Below are 18458 nucleotides of genomic sequence, written 5' to 3'. Positions count from 1 at the left end.
AATTATCCAATCAGAGGAGGAAAATAAAAATAAAAAACAGTGAAGAAAGCCTACATGAATTATGGAACAGAAAATGCTGAAGGGAGTTCTTCAAACTAAAATACAAGGATACTATTAGTACATAAAAGATATGAAAGTATAAAACTCACTGGTAAAAGTAAGTAGATAATTAAATTAAGAATAGTCTAATATTATAATGGCAGTATATAAATCACTGAACTCAAGTATGAAGGTTAAAAGACAAAAGTATTAAAAATAACTAAAGCTACAATAATCTGTTAATGGATACAGAATATAAAAAGATACAAATTATGACATCAAAAACATAAGATATGGGAAGAGGAGATAAAAGGGTAGTTTTTGTATGCAATTAAAGTTAAATTATCAGCTTAGAATAGACTGTTATAACTATAGAATGTTTTATATAAACCTCCATGGTAACCAAAAAGCAAATACCTATAGTACATATGCGAAACATAAAGGAATCAAAGCATACTACCACTGAAAATCATCAAATCATAAAGGAAGACAGAAAGAGAAGAAGAAAGGAACAAGGGAACTACAAAACAACCAGAAAACAATAAGATGGCATAGTAAGTACTAACTTTTAAATAATTACTTTAAAAGGAAATGGCTTAAATTCTCCATACAAAAGGTATAGAGTGATTGAATGGGGGGGAAAAATGACCCAACCATATACAGCCTACAAGAGTTCACTTCAGCTTTAAGAATACACATAGACTTAAAGTGAAGGGTTGGATAAATATATTCCATACAAATGGAAACCAAAAGTGAGCAGAAGAATACTTACATCCGACAAAACAGACTTTAAATAAAAAACTGTAACAAGAGACAAAGAAGGTCATTATATAATGATAAAGAGGTCAGTTCATCAAGATGAGATGACAATTGTAAATATTTATGCACTCAATATTGGAGCACCTGATTATATATATACAACAAAGATTAACAGATATGAAGGGAGAAATGGACAATACAATAATAGGGAATTTTTACCCCACTTTCAACAATAGACAGATCATCCTGACAGAAAATCAACAATGAAATGTTGGACTTGAACCACATCTTAGACCAGAACATTTCATCCAACAGCAGCAGAATACATATTCTTCTCGAGTGCACACAACACTCTCCAGGGGAGGTCATATGATTGGTAACAAAACAAGCCTCAGCAAACTTAGAAGACTGAAATCATACCAGCTATTTTTTCTGAGGAAACTAGAAATCAATAATAGGAGGACAACTAGAAAATTCACCAATATGTGGAGGTTAAACAACACACTACTGAACAACTAGTGGGTCAAAGAAGAAATCAAAATGGAAATAACAAATATCTCAAAACAAATAAAATTAGAAACACAGCATATCTAAACTTATGGATCCAGCAAAAGAAGTTCTGAGAGGACAAATTTATAATGATAAACCCTTACATTAAGAAAAACAGAGGGGCACCTGGGCAGCGCAGTCAGGTAAGCATCTAACTCTTGGTTTTGGCTCAAGTTGTGATCTCAGGCTCGTGAGGTCGAGCCCCACGTCAGGCTCCAGACTCAGTGAGGAGTCTGCTTGAGATTCTTTCTCTCCCTCTCCTGCTCCTCCCCCATGCTTGCACTCTCTCTCTAAAATAAATAAATACATCTTTTTTATAAAAGAAAAGAAAAAAGAAAGATAACAAATAAACAACCTAACTTTACACCTCAAGGAACTAGAAAAAGAAAAACAAACAAAACCCAAAGTTAACAAAAGGAAGGAAACAACAAAGATCAGAGCAGAAATAAATAAAACAGAGACCAGAAAAACAACAGGAAAGACTAATAAAACTAAGAGCTGGTTTTTTAAAAAGATAAATAAAATTGACAAACCTTTAGTTAGACTAAGGAAAAAAGAGAGAAGACTCAAAGAAAAGCAGAAGTGAACGACAAGACACCACATCTGCTACCACAGAAATACAAAGGATCATAAGAGACGACCATGAGCAATTTTACACCACCAAATTGGAAAACCTAGAAGAAATGTATAAATTCTTAGAAACATACAAACCACCACCATACAAACCACTAAATCATGAAAAAATAGAAAATTTGAGCAGGCAAATGAATAAGGAGATTGAACCACTAATCAAAAGCCTCCGAACAAAGAAAAGCCCAGGACCAGATGGTTTTCTTGAATTCAACAAAACATTTAAAGAAAAACTAGTGCCAATCCTTCTCAAACTCCTTCCAAAAATTGAATAGGAGGGACTACTCCACAACTTGTTTTGCAAGGTCAGCATTACCCTGATACCAAAACCAGATAAGGACATTACAAAAAAAGAAAATTTTAGGGTGATATCCCTGAGGAATATAGAAGCAAAAATCCCGAACAAAATACTAGCAAACTGAATTTAACAACAGATTAAGAGGATCACACACCATGGTCAAGTGAGATTTATTTCTGGGTAGTTCAAAATATGCAAATAAATAAATATGACACACCCTATTAATAGAGTGAAAGATAAAAATCATCTGATCAACTCTGTAGAAGCAGAAAAAGCACTTGACAAAATTGAACATCCTTTCATGCTAAAAACTGGACATATTGGGTGCAGAAGGAATGTACATCATATAAGAAAGGTCATATATGACAAACCCACACTTAACAGTGAGAGGTTGAGGGCGCCTGGGTGGCTCAGATGGTTAAGCGTCTGCCTTCGGCTCAGGTCATGATCCCGGGGTCCTGGGATCGAGTCCCGCATCGGGCTCCCTGCTAGGCGGGGAGCCTGCTTCTCCCTCTGCCTCTGACTCTCTCTCTCTGACTCTCATGAATAAATAAATAAAACATTTAAAAAAAAAAAAAAAAAACAGTGAGAGGTTGAAAGTTTTCCCACTCAGATTAGGAGCAAGATAAGAATGTCCACTCTCACCACTCCTATTTCAATGTAGTATACAACTTCTCTTCCGCTTAGAATTTAAAAACCAACATTCTCTGTTCAGCCGTTAATGTTGCGATCCATATTTAGTTTTACAAGCTTTTCCCTGTTTTTAGTTTTGCTTTGGGTTTTTGGCTCAGGAATTTTATTTGTTTGTCAATAAGAAATGTAAGAGTAGGTGTTAATAAATTCCAGTTCTATAATGTCAAGAATTTAAAAATTTAAGAATGGATTGGTTAAAAATGCTTCATATTTGAAAAACCTGGACTCGAATATCTTAAACTCTTTGTGCTTTCTCCCCTTCCCCTTTTAGTATAAGGTGTTTGTGGGGTGAAGGGTGTGCCTGTCTCAAGCCCTTTCCACCATATTAGTAAGATTCTACTCCCTGCAAAGGAACACAGCAGGTTGGGCCTGTGTGGGCATGTTTGCAGAGACTGGGGGGCCTTCCCAGAGAGTAACATCTCACCAGCCATGTTCTAGGGAAAGAGGCCTCTGCCCATTTCTCTGGTAGAAAATGTAACCATTTCTCTCGGAAGAAAACTGTATCCCTATTCAGTAGGACTTCTGATGAATGGTAGTGTGTCTTCATGTCTAACCCGTCAGCAACCCCCAACCCCAATTTCAAAAAAGTCATAGCCAGAGCAATTAGGCAAGAAAACGAAATAAAAGGCATTGAAATTGGAAAGGAACAGTAAAATTATCAGATGGAGAAAGACAAATACTGGAGGCTCTCACTTCTATGTGGAATCTATAAAAGCCAAAATCATAGACATGAGAGTAACATGATTGTTGTCAGGGGCTAGGGTGCAGGAAAGATGGGATTTGTACCCGGGTCAAAGGGTTTAGCCACAGAATGGAACAAAGTACTGATAAATGGTACGACACAGATGAACCTCGAAAACATGATGCTAAGTGAAAGACCAACCCAAAATGCCACATATTTGATGATTCCATTTACAGGAAACGTCCAGAATAGGAAAATATAGAGACAGAAAGATCAGGGGTTGCTTAGGTCTGGGGGAGATGAGGGATAGGGGTTGTGATAGCTAAAGAGTATAGGGTTGCTTTTTGACGTGTTGAAAATGCTCTAAAATTGACTGTGGGGATGGTTACCTATATTGGCAAACACTAAAAACCACTGAATTGTACACTTTAAATGGATACATCATATGGTATGTGAATTATATCTCAATAAAGCTGTTAAAAATTATTGTTCCAGGAAATTAGACCACCCTGGATGAAATATTACCAGGAAAGATGAGCCGAATGTCTCAAACTGCAACTGTATTCATTAATTTGTCAATGAATGGTTCCAAAATACACGTATATAAAAAGCAAGAATGAAAGAAGCCAACATGTTTCCTACAGGTGAGACTCGTCCATTTTTCCACTTTCTCTACTTACAGTGCATGTTATTACAGAGATGATCAGGATGAAGCCTACAATCATCAGTTATAAATTTGTGGAAGAGGACTTCGCAGCCCATGTTTGGGCTCCTGAAGGCCTCTGCCCTGAGGACTTTGGGCTTCAGTAAAGGAACCAGAGAAAGAGGCATTCATTAGCAGATGACAGAGCAAACTCCTATTGTTGAAGGTACAATGACAATCCCGCTCTGTACTCCTCCCAACTCCACCCTAGCACGCCAGACCCATTAAAAAACGTCCATCTGTAGACTGAGACTGAAATGCAAAGGGAAGTTGTCTCTGATTCTTTTTGAATCAGTGGAAGCTAAGTTCCAGAAGACACACATCACTGGGAATTCTGGCTGTCATGTACACACCTGGCAAGCACACCCCCCCCCCCAATCTAAAGATAATAGTAAAAAATCATAAATGTACGGAGACCATTTGACCCTTCAGAACCTGGAACCAGATTTCATCAGACAGAACCTCACCCTGCGTAAAATTGAGGTTCCCAAATCCGTCGATTGTCCCAGCCGCAAAACTGTAGCCCAGTGCTGGTTTACACGTTTTTGCCTAAAGGGGAGAAGAACACAAAGTAAACACAAACAAGAAACAGACGTTAAACTTCAAGTAAGCCATGAGATCAGCCCAGAGCTTCACCCTTGTGGCATCATCAGCGTGACTCAGTGATACTTACCATGTGTGTGGAGTTGAGCTGGACGGTGACATCCGTCATATTCACCCACTGATGAGCTGCGGCCAGTGGTCCAGTGACCTCCTGGGAGGCGGAGGCATACAGTTCCTAGAAAACCCATACACACTTACTGTTAGAAGCAAAACCCAGCAATTGCACTACTGGGTATTTACCCCAAAGATACAAATGTAGGGATCCGAAGGGGTACATGCACCCCGATGTTTATAGCAGCAATGTCCACAATAGCCAAACTATGGAAAGAGCCAAGATGTCCATCGACAGATGAATGGATAAAGAAGATGTGGTATATATCACATATATATATATACATATACACATATATACACATATACATATACATATATATACACATATATACACATATATATACATATATATATATACATATATATACAATGGAATATTATGCAGCCATCAAAAGGAATGAAATCTTGCCATTTGCAACGACGTGGATGGAACTGGAGGGTGTTATGCTGAGCAAAATAAGTCAATCAGAGAAAGATATGTATCATATGACCTCACTGATATGAGGAATTCTTAATCTCAGGAAATAAACTGAGGGTTGCTGGAGTGCGGGGGGTGGGAGGGATGGGGTGGCTGGGTGATAGACATTGGGGAGGGTATGTGCTCTGGTGAGCTCTGTGAAGTGTGCAAGACTGTTGAATCACAGACCTGTACCCCTGAAACAAGTAATACATTATATGTTAAAAAAAATAATAATAAAGAAGAAGATAGCAGGAGGGGAAGAATGAAGGGGGGGAAATCGGAGGGGGAGATGAACCATGAGAGACGATGGACTCTGAGAAACAGACTGAGGGTTCTAGAGGGAAGGGGGTGGGGGGAGGGGTTAGCCTGGTGATGGGTATTGAGGAGGGCACGTTCTGCATGGAGCACTGGGTGTTATACGCAAACAATGAGTCATGGAACACTATATCTAAAACTAATGATGTAATGTATGGGGATTAACATAACATAATAAAAGAAAAAAAAAAAGAAGCAAAAGAGCTAAAATGAAGAGTACCACTGTGCCCAGTAAGTACCAATTTGGAAAAGCATGTGCCCACCAAGTTTTGTTTTGCTGGCTGCTTAGAAAGGGCCACTACCCACGTGACGCTCTCTGCCAACCCCAGTGGCTTCCAGATGCAGGGAGGCCCTGAGACCTTGACCTGTGTCCGCTCCCCCCACAAACAGGACATTCTAGTGATAGAGGCTGTGGCACAAAAAGCCTCCCTCAAGAAAATTTAAGATGAGGAGGAGGCGGGCCCAATGATTGTTTTTGCCAGAATGAGAGCATAACCTCGGGGGTTCTCCCTCAGAAGTCGCGAGTCCTCTGACAGGGCTGGCGCCAAAGCATGGCTGGAAAGACTCCCCACTCCCCCCCATCCACCTTTTGAGGTTCTTTCTTATCCCCTGTAGGGTGAACTGATGCTTTTTCTATCTCGTGGCAAATGTGAGTCAGCTTGTTTGGAAACATTGGCTTGTACTGATCTGTACCGCCCACGGTGGGCCAATCCTACCTCAGCGCACGGCCCTTTGCCTGACACCTGATGGTCCCCCCATCCCCGATTTGACAGCCACATGGGGGCTCTCGGGGTGAGCTCTCAGTAACACCAGCTGCCTCCCCGATAAGGAGCGAGTCAAAGAGAATCCAGAATGTGGGACAAATCCCTCTGACTCTCAGGCCCAGAACAGTAACAAAATTTCTGACACCAAACCGTGTCACGGGTGCACACCCTAAATAGAATCTGTTAATCTAGAACCATCCACTGATAATACCACAGCAATTAAAAAGAAACTGCTGCAGGTAGGCTGGCTGGTGTCTAATGTTTTTAAAGGTGCTTTTGTTCTTCCTTAATTGCTCCTGAAACATTTCAGAACCCATGGAGCAAAATATTTACTGAAACACATGCACAGACTCACACACATGCAACAAAGGTATGAGTTAGCCACACAAAGGAAGAGATCGAACTATGGAAGAGATCTCAGCTTGAGGTCATCCTTGGTCTTTTCAATCAGAAATCTGTCTCCAGAGGAGTGGACACAAAACACGGGCAAAATGGAAGATACAATTTCGCAGAGGGAGAAGCATAGAGCAACTCATAATCATCTTACTACAGACCCGATTTGCTCCTCCTCAAAAAATGTCTCAAGAAGAGAAGAAAAGAAAATATAAGATGGACAATTGGGATATATTTAAGACTAGGAACTAATTTGAATTCAAATTGCAGGCGTGGGGAGCTGTGTTGCTCAGTCTGGCCTTGTCACTGAAGACGTTAAGAACAGTCAGGCATGGGGCGCCTGGGTGGCTCAGTCAGTTAAGCCGCTGCCTTCGGCTTAGGTCATGATCCCAGGATCCTGGGATCGAGTCCAGCATCAGGCTCCTTGCTCAGGGGGGAGCCTGCTTCTCCCCCTGCTTGTGCTCTCTCTCTGGCAAATAAATAAATAAAAGCTTTAAAAAAAAAAAAAAAAAAAAGAACAGTCAGGCAACTGGGCAGCAAAGGCCGAGAGAATCTGGATCAGTCTGATCATGCCTGATGCCATGTTAGCTGAAATCCTTACACTATTTATCACCGCAGTCTGAAGCAAGCACTCGGGCTGAAACAGAATGTTTCCCTCTTTCCTTGGTTTTACAAGGACTTCGTATAGCCATCAGGGAAATTCAAATCAAAACCACACTGAGATACCACCTTACACCAGTTAGAATGGCAAAAATGGACAGGGCAAGAAACAACAAATGTTGGAGAGGTTGTGGAGAAAGGGGAACCTCTTACACTGTTGGTGGGAATGCAAGTTGGTACAGCCACTTTGGAAAATAGTGTGGAGGTTCCTCAAAAATTTAAAAATAGAGCTACCCTATGACCCAGCAATTGCACTACTGGGTATTTACCCCAAAGACACAGATGCAGTGAAAAGAAGGGCCATGTCCACCCCAATGTTCACAGCAGCAATGTCCGCAATAGTGAAACTCTGGAAAGAGCCGAGATGCCCTTCAACAGATGAATGGATAAAGATGTGGTCCATATACACAATGGAATATTACTCAGCCATCAGAAAGGATGAATACCCATCTTTTACAGCAACATGGGTGGGACTGGAGGAGATTATGCTAAGTGAAATGAGTCAAGGAGAGAAAGTCAATTATCATATGGTTTCACTTATTTGTGGAACATAAGGAATAGCATGGAGGACATTAGGAGAGGAAGGGAAGAACGAAGGGGGGGAAATTGGAGGGGGAGACGAACCATGAGAGACTATGGCCTCTGAGAAACAAACTGAGGGTTCTAGAGGGGAGGGGGTTGGGGGGATGGGTTAGCCCGGTGATGGGTATTAAAGAGGTCACGTTCTGCATGGACCACTGGGTGTTATACGCAAACAGTGAATCATGGATCACTACATCAAAAACTAATGATGTACTGTATGGTGACTAACAACCTAATAAAATTAAATTAAATTAAATTAAAAAGGTCAGACGAGCAGTCAGAGAGAGCTTCCTGTGTCCTTTGGGAAGCAGCCTTCCTAGCAGGCTGGTGCCAGCAGACTCCAGGGCCAGCGCGAGCCCTTGCTGCCTCTTACCATTACTGACTTTGTCATGAACACTGTCGGTGGATTTTAAAGAACAAGATTAAATGAAGTTGAAAGAAGTGGGGCCCGTGGCTGACCTTCGCTCTCTGATATATGATCCGTCCTATAATCTGCGTGCTGTTGAGCATATCCTCTCCTGGTCCCATAGCAATGCACATGCTAGACTGCAACACAGGGAGACAAGACGGACTCTCGGTGAAATAAGCAATGGTTTTAAGGAATGCAAAATTACAAGGGAAGCTAAGCAAACATAGTTTTAAACCCACATTCTAGCATTTCTTGTCAGTCTCTCAATCTACAGATTATGAGAAGCAAAATCATTCATGGCATTGGAGCAGCAAAGATCTTCAGAAATCACATATCACAGTGCCTTATTTTTACAGATAAGGACACTGAGGCTCAGGTGGGTTGGACGATTTGTCAGAGATTATACAGGTAGCTAATATGTGAGCTAAGACCTAAAGCCAAGTTCCCCATTGGTTGCACATCTTCCTACCTGTTTGTTCTTGCTTATGGCTCATGATTGCCTTCAACTGAAACTCAGTTAAAATTATATTGGAACAACTAGATGATCCTCTGGGAAAGATCAGTACATAAATCTGGCTCTTTACTTCACTTCTTATACCAGGAAATTTTGAGATTGACCAGATACTTAAATATTATAATTGAAAATTAAAAAGTATTAAAAGAAAATATGGATGAATACTTTCTTAATACCTTTTGATTCATCCATACTGAGTTGGGTTTTCTCTTATTTGCAGTCAAAAGCATCCTATATGTGTATCAAAATTATCACATTGTACACCTTAAAATTATACAATGTTGTATATCAATTACATCTCAATAGAGCTGGGAGGAAAAAAAGCAAAAAAAAAAAAAAGATCCTAATGGATATACAATGGAATATGGATGAAATAGGTAATTTACAAAAATGAAGTATAAATGGCCATTCAACATTAAAATATATTCAGTCTCATGAATAATTAAATATAAATTTAAACTACAAAGAACTCTTTGCGTGTTGTGTTGGCAAAGACTGAAAGATTGATAAACTGGGTGTCAGTGAGAGTTTGGGGAAACTTTCACTCATGCTCTGTTAGGGGGAACGGGACTGACAGACACCTCATGGTGGCTATGCTTTCCCTTGGACAGCAAATTCACTTCTAAGAATTTGCCCCAGGGGCGCCCTGGTGGCTCATTCGGTTAAACATCCGGCTCTTGGTTTCAGCTCAGGTCTTGACCTCAAGGTCGTGGGATCGAGCCTCACATCAGGCTCCATGCTTAGTGGGGAGTCTGCTTGAGAGTCTCTCTCTCCCTCTGCCCCTTCCAAATAAATAAATAAATCTTTAAAAAAAAGAATTTGTCCTAAGGTGAAACTCATACACGCATGAAAATATGTACAACATAGTGACCAGAGCATGTTTATATGATGGAAGGAAAAACAGAAGAGAGAGGATGTGAAGGAAGAGAGGAGGGAGGGAAAGAAAGCTCTCATCAGTAGGGGATTGGTGAACTCATTTAGGGTACTTAACATTGAAAACTATGGCATTAGTTTAAGTGTTGTTTTCAAGTATATTCACTGAAAACAAGAAAGCAGGTTCCAGAACAGCATTACAGTAGGACCTCATTTAAATACAACTGTACATGCAGACAGGTGGCTGGACACAGACCATTAAATTTTTAACAGGTTCATTGTGGGGTTAGGGGCTGCTCTTTTACATGTTTTGTTTTCTGAACTTTTCAGTATTGTTTGAGTTTTTAACAAGCATATATCTTTTTTTACATCAAAGCTAGTTTCTAAAGTTCAAAAAAATCTGTTTGAAGAAGCAACATTAAAGCAAAAGACATGGCAATATTTGCCCATTTCCCTCTTTTGGTTTCTTAAGTGAATCACGATTTTCTTCAGAAAGGCATCTCTTCTTTAACAGTCAGTGATTCTATTCCCAGTTCCAGGTCAGTCTAAGATGATGACGGCCATTCCCTGGGCATTGCCAAAGACTGGGAAGAAACCCCAGCTTATGCCAATCAACACATACCATTTCCCCAGGAACTGCTTTGGTCCAGGAATGGGTTTATACCTCCATTGACCCATTTGGGCTGAAAAGAACTTTTATTCCATGGTTAGAAGAGAGGTTTTCTCTGTCTCCTACCGTATATGGGGTGGGGGTGGGGGGGAGAAGGATACCCCTTTCTCAGTACTGACTGCCCTCTTGCAAACATGAGGGAAGCCAATCTAACAGATGGAGCAGAACAGAGAGAAACAGAATTCTGTTGTGGGAGAGGGTATGATTTTGTTGTAATTTTTTATGATTACAAAGTATGCTCATGGTAGAAAAAAATGCAAAAGTGTATAAATAGAATAAAAACAATAAATAAGATAAACAGAATAAACACCCCCTATAATAATGCCAAACAGAGAAAACCAGGGTTAACAATTCAGTGTGTTTCACTTTGTCTTTTTACTATGACACATTTATTTTCAAAACTGCAATCATCATGAATATGCAACATTAAAGCCAATTTTCTTAATCAACATCGTGTACTATGAGCTTTTTCCCACATTAAGTATTCCAACACAACACACTGAGTTGATGCATAATATTCTATTGCAAATAGGTCTCATAATTTATTTAAGCATTTCATCTCTGAATTTTGGAATTTAACAAGTAATCTTTAAATCTAATGATTAGATCAACTATTGACTTAATTGTTGAATTGTTGATTAATTATTGAATTAATTAATATTGTGTGGAAATTTTACAAATGAAGGGTAATAAAGGAAGACTTTCCATGTAAAAATGGTAATATATAACAGAAAAATAGAATTGTTAAAACCATACTACTCATTGGGTGGCATTGACTGGAATAGAAGTAATAGCCCAGAAATGATGTTTAATAAAAGTAATATCACAGGTGACATGTTCTAAATACAAAAAGAATAAGAGCCCAGAAACTAGCATCTGTTGCTCAAGTCAAAGCTGAAAAAAAACCTAAATGAACATGGCAGAGAAGCAGTTAAATAAACAATGGTACAGCCGTTCTTGTTGTCTTTAAAACCTACCACACAGACCTATATATAGTCATAAAAAGATTTTAAAGACCTATGAGGTGGAAAACTCGAATCCCAGACCAAAAAAAAAAATCAATAAGTAAGTTACAAAATTTTGTTCATGAGTACTTAAGTAAGTATGTAGAAAGAGGTGTGATAGTCGTAACTCATGGTGAGGCGGGGAGGAAGGGCGTGAATAGGACTCACTTATTACGGCTGTCTGTGTTTTCCATGTTGTGTGAGTTTTTACAGCAAGATTTTTTGCTTGTGATTTTATTTTATTTTTATTTCATTTTTTTAAAGATTTTATTTATTTATTTGAGAACAAGCAGGGGGAGTGGCAGAGGGAGAAGGAGAAGCAGGATCCCCACTGAGCAGGGAGCCTGACGCAGGACTCGATCCCAGGACCCTGGGATCATGACCTGAGCCGAAGGCAGATGCTTAACTGACTGAGCCACTCAAGCACCTGTTTGTGATTTTAAAGAAAAGAAAAAAAAATGTTGATCTTATATTTTTTTAAAAATCCTATAGACTTTCCCATCAGTGAGAAACATCTCAGGCAGGCAGTTTCTGGTACTAACTCGTGACGTCAGAAATGCCAAGGCGAAGTGTTTCAGACTGTCCAAATCTGGGGAAGGGTACTGCATCTCTGACATTGACTAACTTCACTTAGTGGTCAATCCAATGGGAAACCAGAATTTTACCCAATCAGAATTTAGTGGGTGCTTCTGAGAAGAGGAAAAGCTAGCAGTCAGTAGGCCTGTGTATACTTGAGAAAAACATAATTATAAGTTAATGGTGGATATTTAAACATAAAATGCACATGAGATGCAAAAACAAAGATTTCATGTCACGATTACCTACCCCACCGATAGGACAAGAGCTATTGGCATTATCACAAGACTCTCCTGTGTTGACACAGTGTGGGCCAAGAATATTGGGGGACACATCTCCCAGGTTTGATGAAGCAAAGGCTGCTACATATGGTCCCTGCCAAAAGAAACATCCAAGTGTCTTTTATTCTTTCTTATTTCCCATAATGACTTCCATTAAAAATGCAAACATTTAATCCACTCTGGTGAATAATTCAAAATCATTTGCAGACAATTAAAAGGAGGGGGTATAACATTCTGAGAAAATTTCTGAAAAAAAATTCACATTGCAGTCCGCATATATATTACTACCCATGATATCCCAATGATCAATAAAGCCATCTCAAGTAGGAGAGTTTCAAACCTGTGCCACAAACAGAAACTTTTTGACAAGAAACACAGCATACAACAACAACAACAACAAATCATAAAATGCTGACTCATCAAGCTATTCTCTGGTATTGTATTTGGAGCTCAGAGATTTTCCTTGAAAAATAAATCTACTGGCTGAAAAAAAATATAGTGAATCCAGATTTTCCTGTGGCAAAACTGAGCCTAAATATAGTGTCCACCATCTAGATCTGCCTCCGTGTAGCTTTTCTCTTATCCCTTCAACCTGAAGTAACAACACAGAACGTTTTCTGAGTGGTGCAAGACTTTAACCTCAACCCAGCTAGCTGGTCTACCATTCCACCTTCAATGTCTTCAGTTTTCTTAGGGAAAGAGATAACGGAGATCATGTGTCTCTTTGCATACCAAAAAGATAACTTATCTCAATGGGCCTAGCAGCCAGTGATCATAAATGGGAACTTCCTTTCTTTCCCTAAAACTCAATCTAAAATGAAAAAAAAAAAGTGTTTTGTCAACAAGGAGCTAAAAGATCAGATCAAATGTTCACGGGACCAAGGACTTTTATAACATTATACACCTTTTAGATATTTATTCTAGGCAAGGGCCTGGGGCTCTCATCCTCTTCTATTCTTCTGCATTTGGGACTTGGACACTAGGGTCAAACAGAGCAGGGTCCCCCCCTCACCACTTAGCGGTCTGTAGTCAGTAATTTACATAGAGTTTTCTGAAGTACACAGACTGAGGTCCAGCCCCCATCTCGAATTCCAGCCCTCATTGCATTTCAAAGTTAAAAAACAAGTCTGGTGCATTAGGGCTGTCTCTGACTTTGGCCTTAGTGAAGGAAAGGAAGACAAACTCCTTGAAAGGAAATTCACCATTAACAGGGAAATCCAGACCAGTGAAAAAGACGCATCACCTTGTCCTCAGTCGGGTTAACACTTATAGCTCTGAAAACAAAAGTAAACATCAACACAGCTTATCATATTTCCAAGTTGGTCAAAAACTATTCCATATTGCCAAAATCTTGAACTTGTCCTTCCTTATCCAACCAATTGTAACTGTATGAAGCCATCCATATAAGTAGTATTTGACACAGTTAGCCATTTTTAATTTTTCTTTCCCCATCAGGGAGGATGGAGAATTCTTTTTATCCAAGCATGTGAGTATGTGATGACACTTGACGCTGAGGATTTGAATCAGCTATTCTTCTTTTTTTTTTTTTTTATGTTCAGTTGGCCACTGTATAGTACATAATTAGTTCTTGATATAGTGTTCAATGATTCATTAGTTGAATCAGCTCTTCTGAGCACTGCATGAATGGTGATACTCAGCACATTAAGATGATGCTTTCAATGACACAAATTCTCACCTGTCCAGGTAGATAGCCTTTGTTCTTCTCTTGCTCAAAAAGGTAAGAGGCATAGCCCATGTTGTCGCTATTGACGAGATGATTGCTGTTGTTCATGCTGACTGGGTGGATGGCAAACCAGCTGTAGGAGAACAAGGAGCCCTCGCTTCGTGAAGAGAACCAGACAATGGGGCCAAAAACAATGACTGGTAGCTTAAGTTTTCCCCAGCAGGAAAGGAAATTCTTTTTAATGAGAGGCATTCCACATTTAGATTCTTTCATTGTTGATGAGCTTAAATGATTAGTAATATACTCCAAAAGTCTAATCATTTACTTAAATTAAAAATATAAAACTCTATTTTTATAACTATCTCATCATCATCATCATCATCATCATCATCATCAAAAGCTTTTAACAAGAGCCAAGACTGGTCAGTGACCAGACAATATAGCTAACGCATTGTGTAGGCAGAGACTTTGTCCTCTAAGACAGGTGCACATAATAATTATTAAAATCAATCCTATCTAATTCAGCAGATATTTACTGAGAGTCTGCTGTGTGCTGAGCACTGAATAAACTGCAGTTTACGCTCAGAATCTTGCAGAAGACAAAGATGCAAACAAATGGCTTTAATACAGTGTGGCAAATGTTGTAAAGAAAAAGGCATCAAGTATTTGGGGATCACAGATGACTAGCAATTAATTCGTAAGGGCATTCCAGGGAAAACGCACAAGAGAGTAAGTGCAGAGAGGTGTGAAAGAGGCTATTATACATAATTTGATGTATCCTTGTGCATAGTAATACCTTGTTTAAGTGTAGAGCTACACAGTTTATGAACTAATTTCACATCTGTTACCTTACTTGAACTTCACAACAACCCTGAGAGCTAGGCAGTTATTCCTTCCACTTCAAGGTGTCTCAGAGAGGCAAAATGGCAGCCCATGGGTCATCGAGGACCAAGACTAAAGCTCGGGTCCCTTGACACCTTGTCCAGTGGCCTTTGTAGGCTCAAACCTTCACAAAGGTGAAAAAGAGACTTACAGAATGGAGGGCTATGAAGCAAATTCACTAGAATGAATGCTCAAGAAAAGAGAGACGCCAATCCCTAAAGTTTCAGGCCAATTAAAAAAAAAAAAAATCCTTTGTGGATTTAGGTCCTTGCTGAAAGCTCTTTAAGCATTTCAGTTTACATTCCTACCTAAGTAATAGAGTGCACAAAACTGAGCATTTACTTAATGACTAGGGATATTTCTAAACTTCAAGGCTGTCATTCAGGATTCAGTCCTCATTGCCCAACAGATGTATATGTAGGTCAGAGATCGCCAGCACAACGCCCATGGGAGCTGGGCAGGCAACATAGGTGGGTTAAGCTGGTTGGTGGAATGGGGACTGGCATGAACTGTGGATACCTGGAGGCACCTGCATGGTTTAAAGACCATAGCCTCTACTATGCTGCTTATGAGCGTCTAACCAGTCCTGCCAGATCTTCCATAAATCCATGTTTTTGTGAAATGTTTATCAATTTAAAAACTCTTAAAGAAGTAAAGGGCATGAGAGGAAGGGGTGGGGGGAGAGTGGAAGATACAGGCTTCCAGTTACGGAATGAATGAGTCATGGATATGACAGGCACAGCATAGGGAATAGAGTCAATGATATTGTAATACTGTTGATGGTGACAGAGGATAGAAACTCTCGTGGTGAGCACAGCATAACCTACAGAAATATTGCATCACTTCGTTCTATACCAAAAGTTAATGTAACATTGTGTGTCAACTATGCTCAAATAAAAAATTTAAATTGAAAACAAAAGGAAGTAAATAGCATAGGATAAAAGGAGGGGAATTGTTACCAATTAAGAGCCTTCAAACAAATAGCCAACACATGTAGTTTGTGGACTGTTTGGATTCTGATTCCAGTAAAAGGACTGTAAAAAGACTTTATTGGTACAAACAGGGAAAACAGAATATAGACTGGGTTTTAGACCGTATTAAGAAATTATTTTTAATTTTGTTCATTAAGATCAGGGATTATAGTTATACTGTTTTTACCTTTTTACCTGATAGAGATACACACTGAAATATTTATGAGTGAAATGATTTGATATCTGGTATTTGCTTTTAAAAGTCTAGCAAAACAAACCAAAAGAAGAGGAGGAATTAAACAGAGTGGCAGAGGATTGCTAATTACTGAAGCTGGATAAGAGCTGCATGGAGATTCATTAGGCTAATCACTCTAAATTGGCATATATTTGAAAATTTCCATAATAGGTTTTTTGCACGTTGACATCCATTTCAAATTTTTCCTTTAAACAGTGTTAGGCCAAATCACCAGTCTATATGCAAAATTCAATCCCCAAGGTATGTATTTGCCACCACATAAAGGGACAGAAATTTAGGCTAAAGGTAATTCTAAGGTCATCCCCTAGAAGTTACTTGCAGTTTCTATATTTTTAAAAAAAATCCTTGCACTAGTTTCTTTTTTGTGTCTGTGGTTTATCTCTTTCTCCTAAAACTCAAGTGCCAGAGAAAAATTCTAGTCAATTAGCATTTTCCAGGTAGTTGGGAGTCTGTGTTTTTGCAGTTTTACTCCATCTAGTTTGGAAGGAAAAGGGGGTGGAGGCCATGACAGTTCCCTGGCTCCTGGACCAAAATACTGGCATCTGATAGAATTGCACTGAGATCAGCAAGACTCTGCAGGACCGCAATCTCTCTGGTGCAATCAAAGGAAACCCGTAGAACAATTTATCAACACTGACTATCATTTAGCACTGATTAGGTGAAGGATTTTATGCACAGGATCTCCCTTCATTCTAACAAGAATGCTTTGAGTCAGATGCTATCATTGTCCTTATTTTACAGCTAAGGAAATGACCTCTCTGAGTGATGCAGTAATCTGACCAAGGTCACACCATCGTAAGTCAAGAAGCAGGCCCATGAATATCCGGTTTGTCAGACCACAGAGCCCAAGTTCTTATCTGCCGTGGGATACTGGCTCTGTCCCTTCCTTTCATTCACTGGCTTATTCAGTACACATTTCGTTAACTTTGATTCTGTGCCAGGCACTGGAGACATGGAGATGAACAAGGCATCATCCTGCCCTTGAGGAATGCTTCATAGCGGAGTTGACATCGGAGCTGGGTCTTAAAAGATGACTAGGAACTTGGCAAGGGGATCACTGGAGAAAACTCATTGGTAGCAAAGGCATGGAGATGGAAAGGGGTATAGTGGGTTTGGAGGATGGATAGTCAATCTGGCCACAGCAGAATGGATAAGGGCAGGGAGATATGGCAATTGTTCTATTCATTCAATCAGCATGAGTTTACTAGTAGCCAGGCATGCAGTTGGATTGTGCTAAACCCCAAGGAACATAGAGAAGAACCATCAAGGAACAACAATATCTGAAGAGAAAGAAAATGCTAAGAAATTTGGTCTGCTAATTAGGCTTCAGACTTGAATTCTTACTAATTTCATGTATTTATTTTCATTTATTTTAGGCTTTAGAAAATTAATAGAATTTTTTTCTCTACAAAACTAAAAAAATGAGTATTCGACAAAGTTATTTGAATTTCAGAATAAGAAGATGTTGTACATTTCCTCTTCTGGCCTTTGAAATATATGCTATTAAAATATCTGGCTTGTCACAACAACCAAAGTACTATGGCAATAGATGAATATTTATAAAGATATGCAGAAAAGTGGTCATCTTAGTTTAAGAAAGCTGCACTCACTATTTTATCTGGTCAAAAAAAAAAACATTCTTCAAAGCAGAGTTCAAAAGAGAGAAAGAAAGGTTGAGGTAGCTTCAAAAGAAGTTAGAATATGGACATAAAAGGATAAATATGCCCCTATTAATAAACACTTCTAAAGGGGCACCGGGGTGGCTCAGTAGGTTAAGCATCTGCCTTCAGCTCAGGTCATGATCCCAGGGTCCTGGGATGGAGCCCCACACTGGGTTCCGTGCTCAGCGGGGAACCTGCTTCTCCCTCTCCCTCTGCCCCTCCCCCCTGCTTGTGCTCTCTCTCTCTCTCTCTCTTCACTCACTAACTCTCTCAAATAAATAAATAAAATATTTAATAAAAAAAAAATAGGGGTGCCTGGGTGGCCCAGTCGTTAAGTGTCTGCCTTCAGCTCGGGTCATGATCCCAGGGTCCTGGGATCGAGCCCCGCATCGGGCTCCCTGCTCTGCGGGAGGCCTGCTTCTCCCTGATTCAC

The 18458-nt window shown here is 39.6% G+C and overlaps 1 protein-coding gene across 2 annotated transcripts in view; it reads right to left on the bottom strand.

Moving 5' to 3' along the window:
• ASAH2 (N-acylsphingosine amidohydrolase 2) overlaps window positions 1-18458 on the bottom strand; it is an 89807-nt gene that overhangs the window by 24643 nt on the left and 46706 nt on the right. For both annotated transcript variants that reach the window (XM_036123413.2, XM_036123415.2), the window contains 5 exons: window positions 14268-14388; window positions 12540-12665; window positions 8704-8790; window positions 5027-5131; window positions 4821-4902 (listed from right to left, as the gene is read on the bottom strand). In XM_036123413.2, the coding sequence (XP_035979306.1) occupies window positions 4821-4902; window positions 5027-5131; window positions 8704-8790; window positions 12540-12665; window positions 14268-14388 (521 nt within the window). The remainder of the gene's footprint in view (window positions 1-4820; window positions 4903-5026; window positions 5132-8703; window positions 8791-12539; window positions 12666-14267; window positions 14389-18458) is intronic.

This window comes from Halichoerus grypus, chromosome 7, assembly GCF_964656455.1.
Source record: "Halichoerus grypus chromosome 7, mHalGry1.hap1.1, whole genome shotgun sequence".
NCBI lineage: Eukaryota > Metazoa > Chordata > Mammalia > Carnivora > Phocidae > Halichoerus > Halichoerus grypus.
Note: the sequence above shows the minus strand (reverse complement) of the source record. Positions and strands in the feature narration are given on the sequence as shown.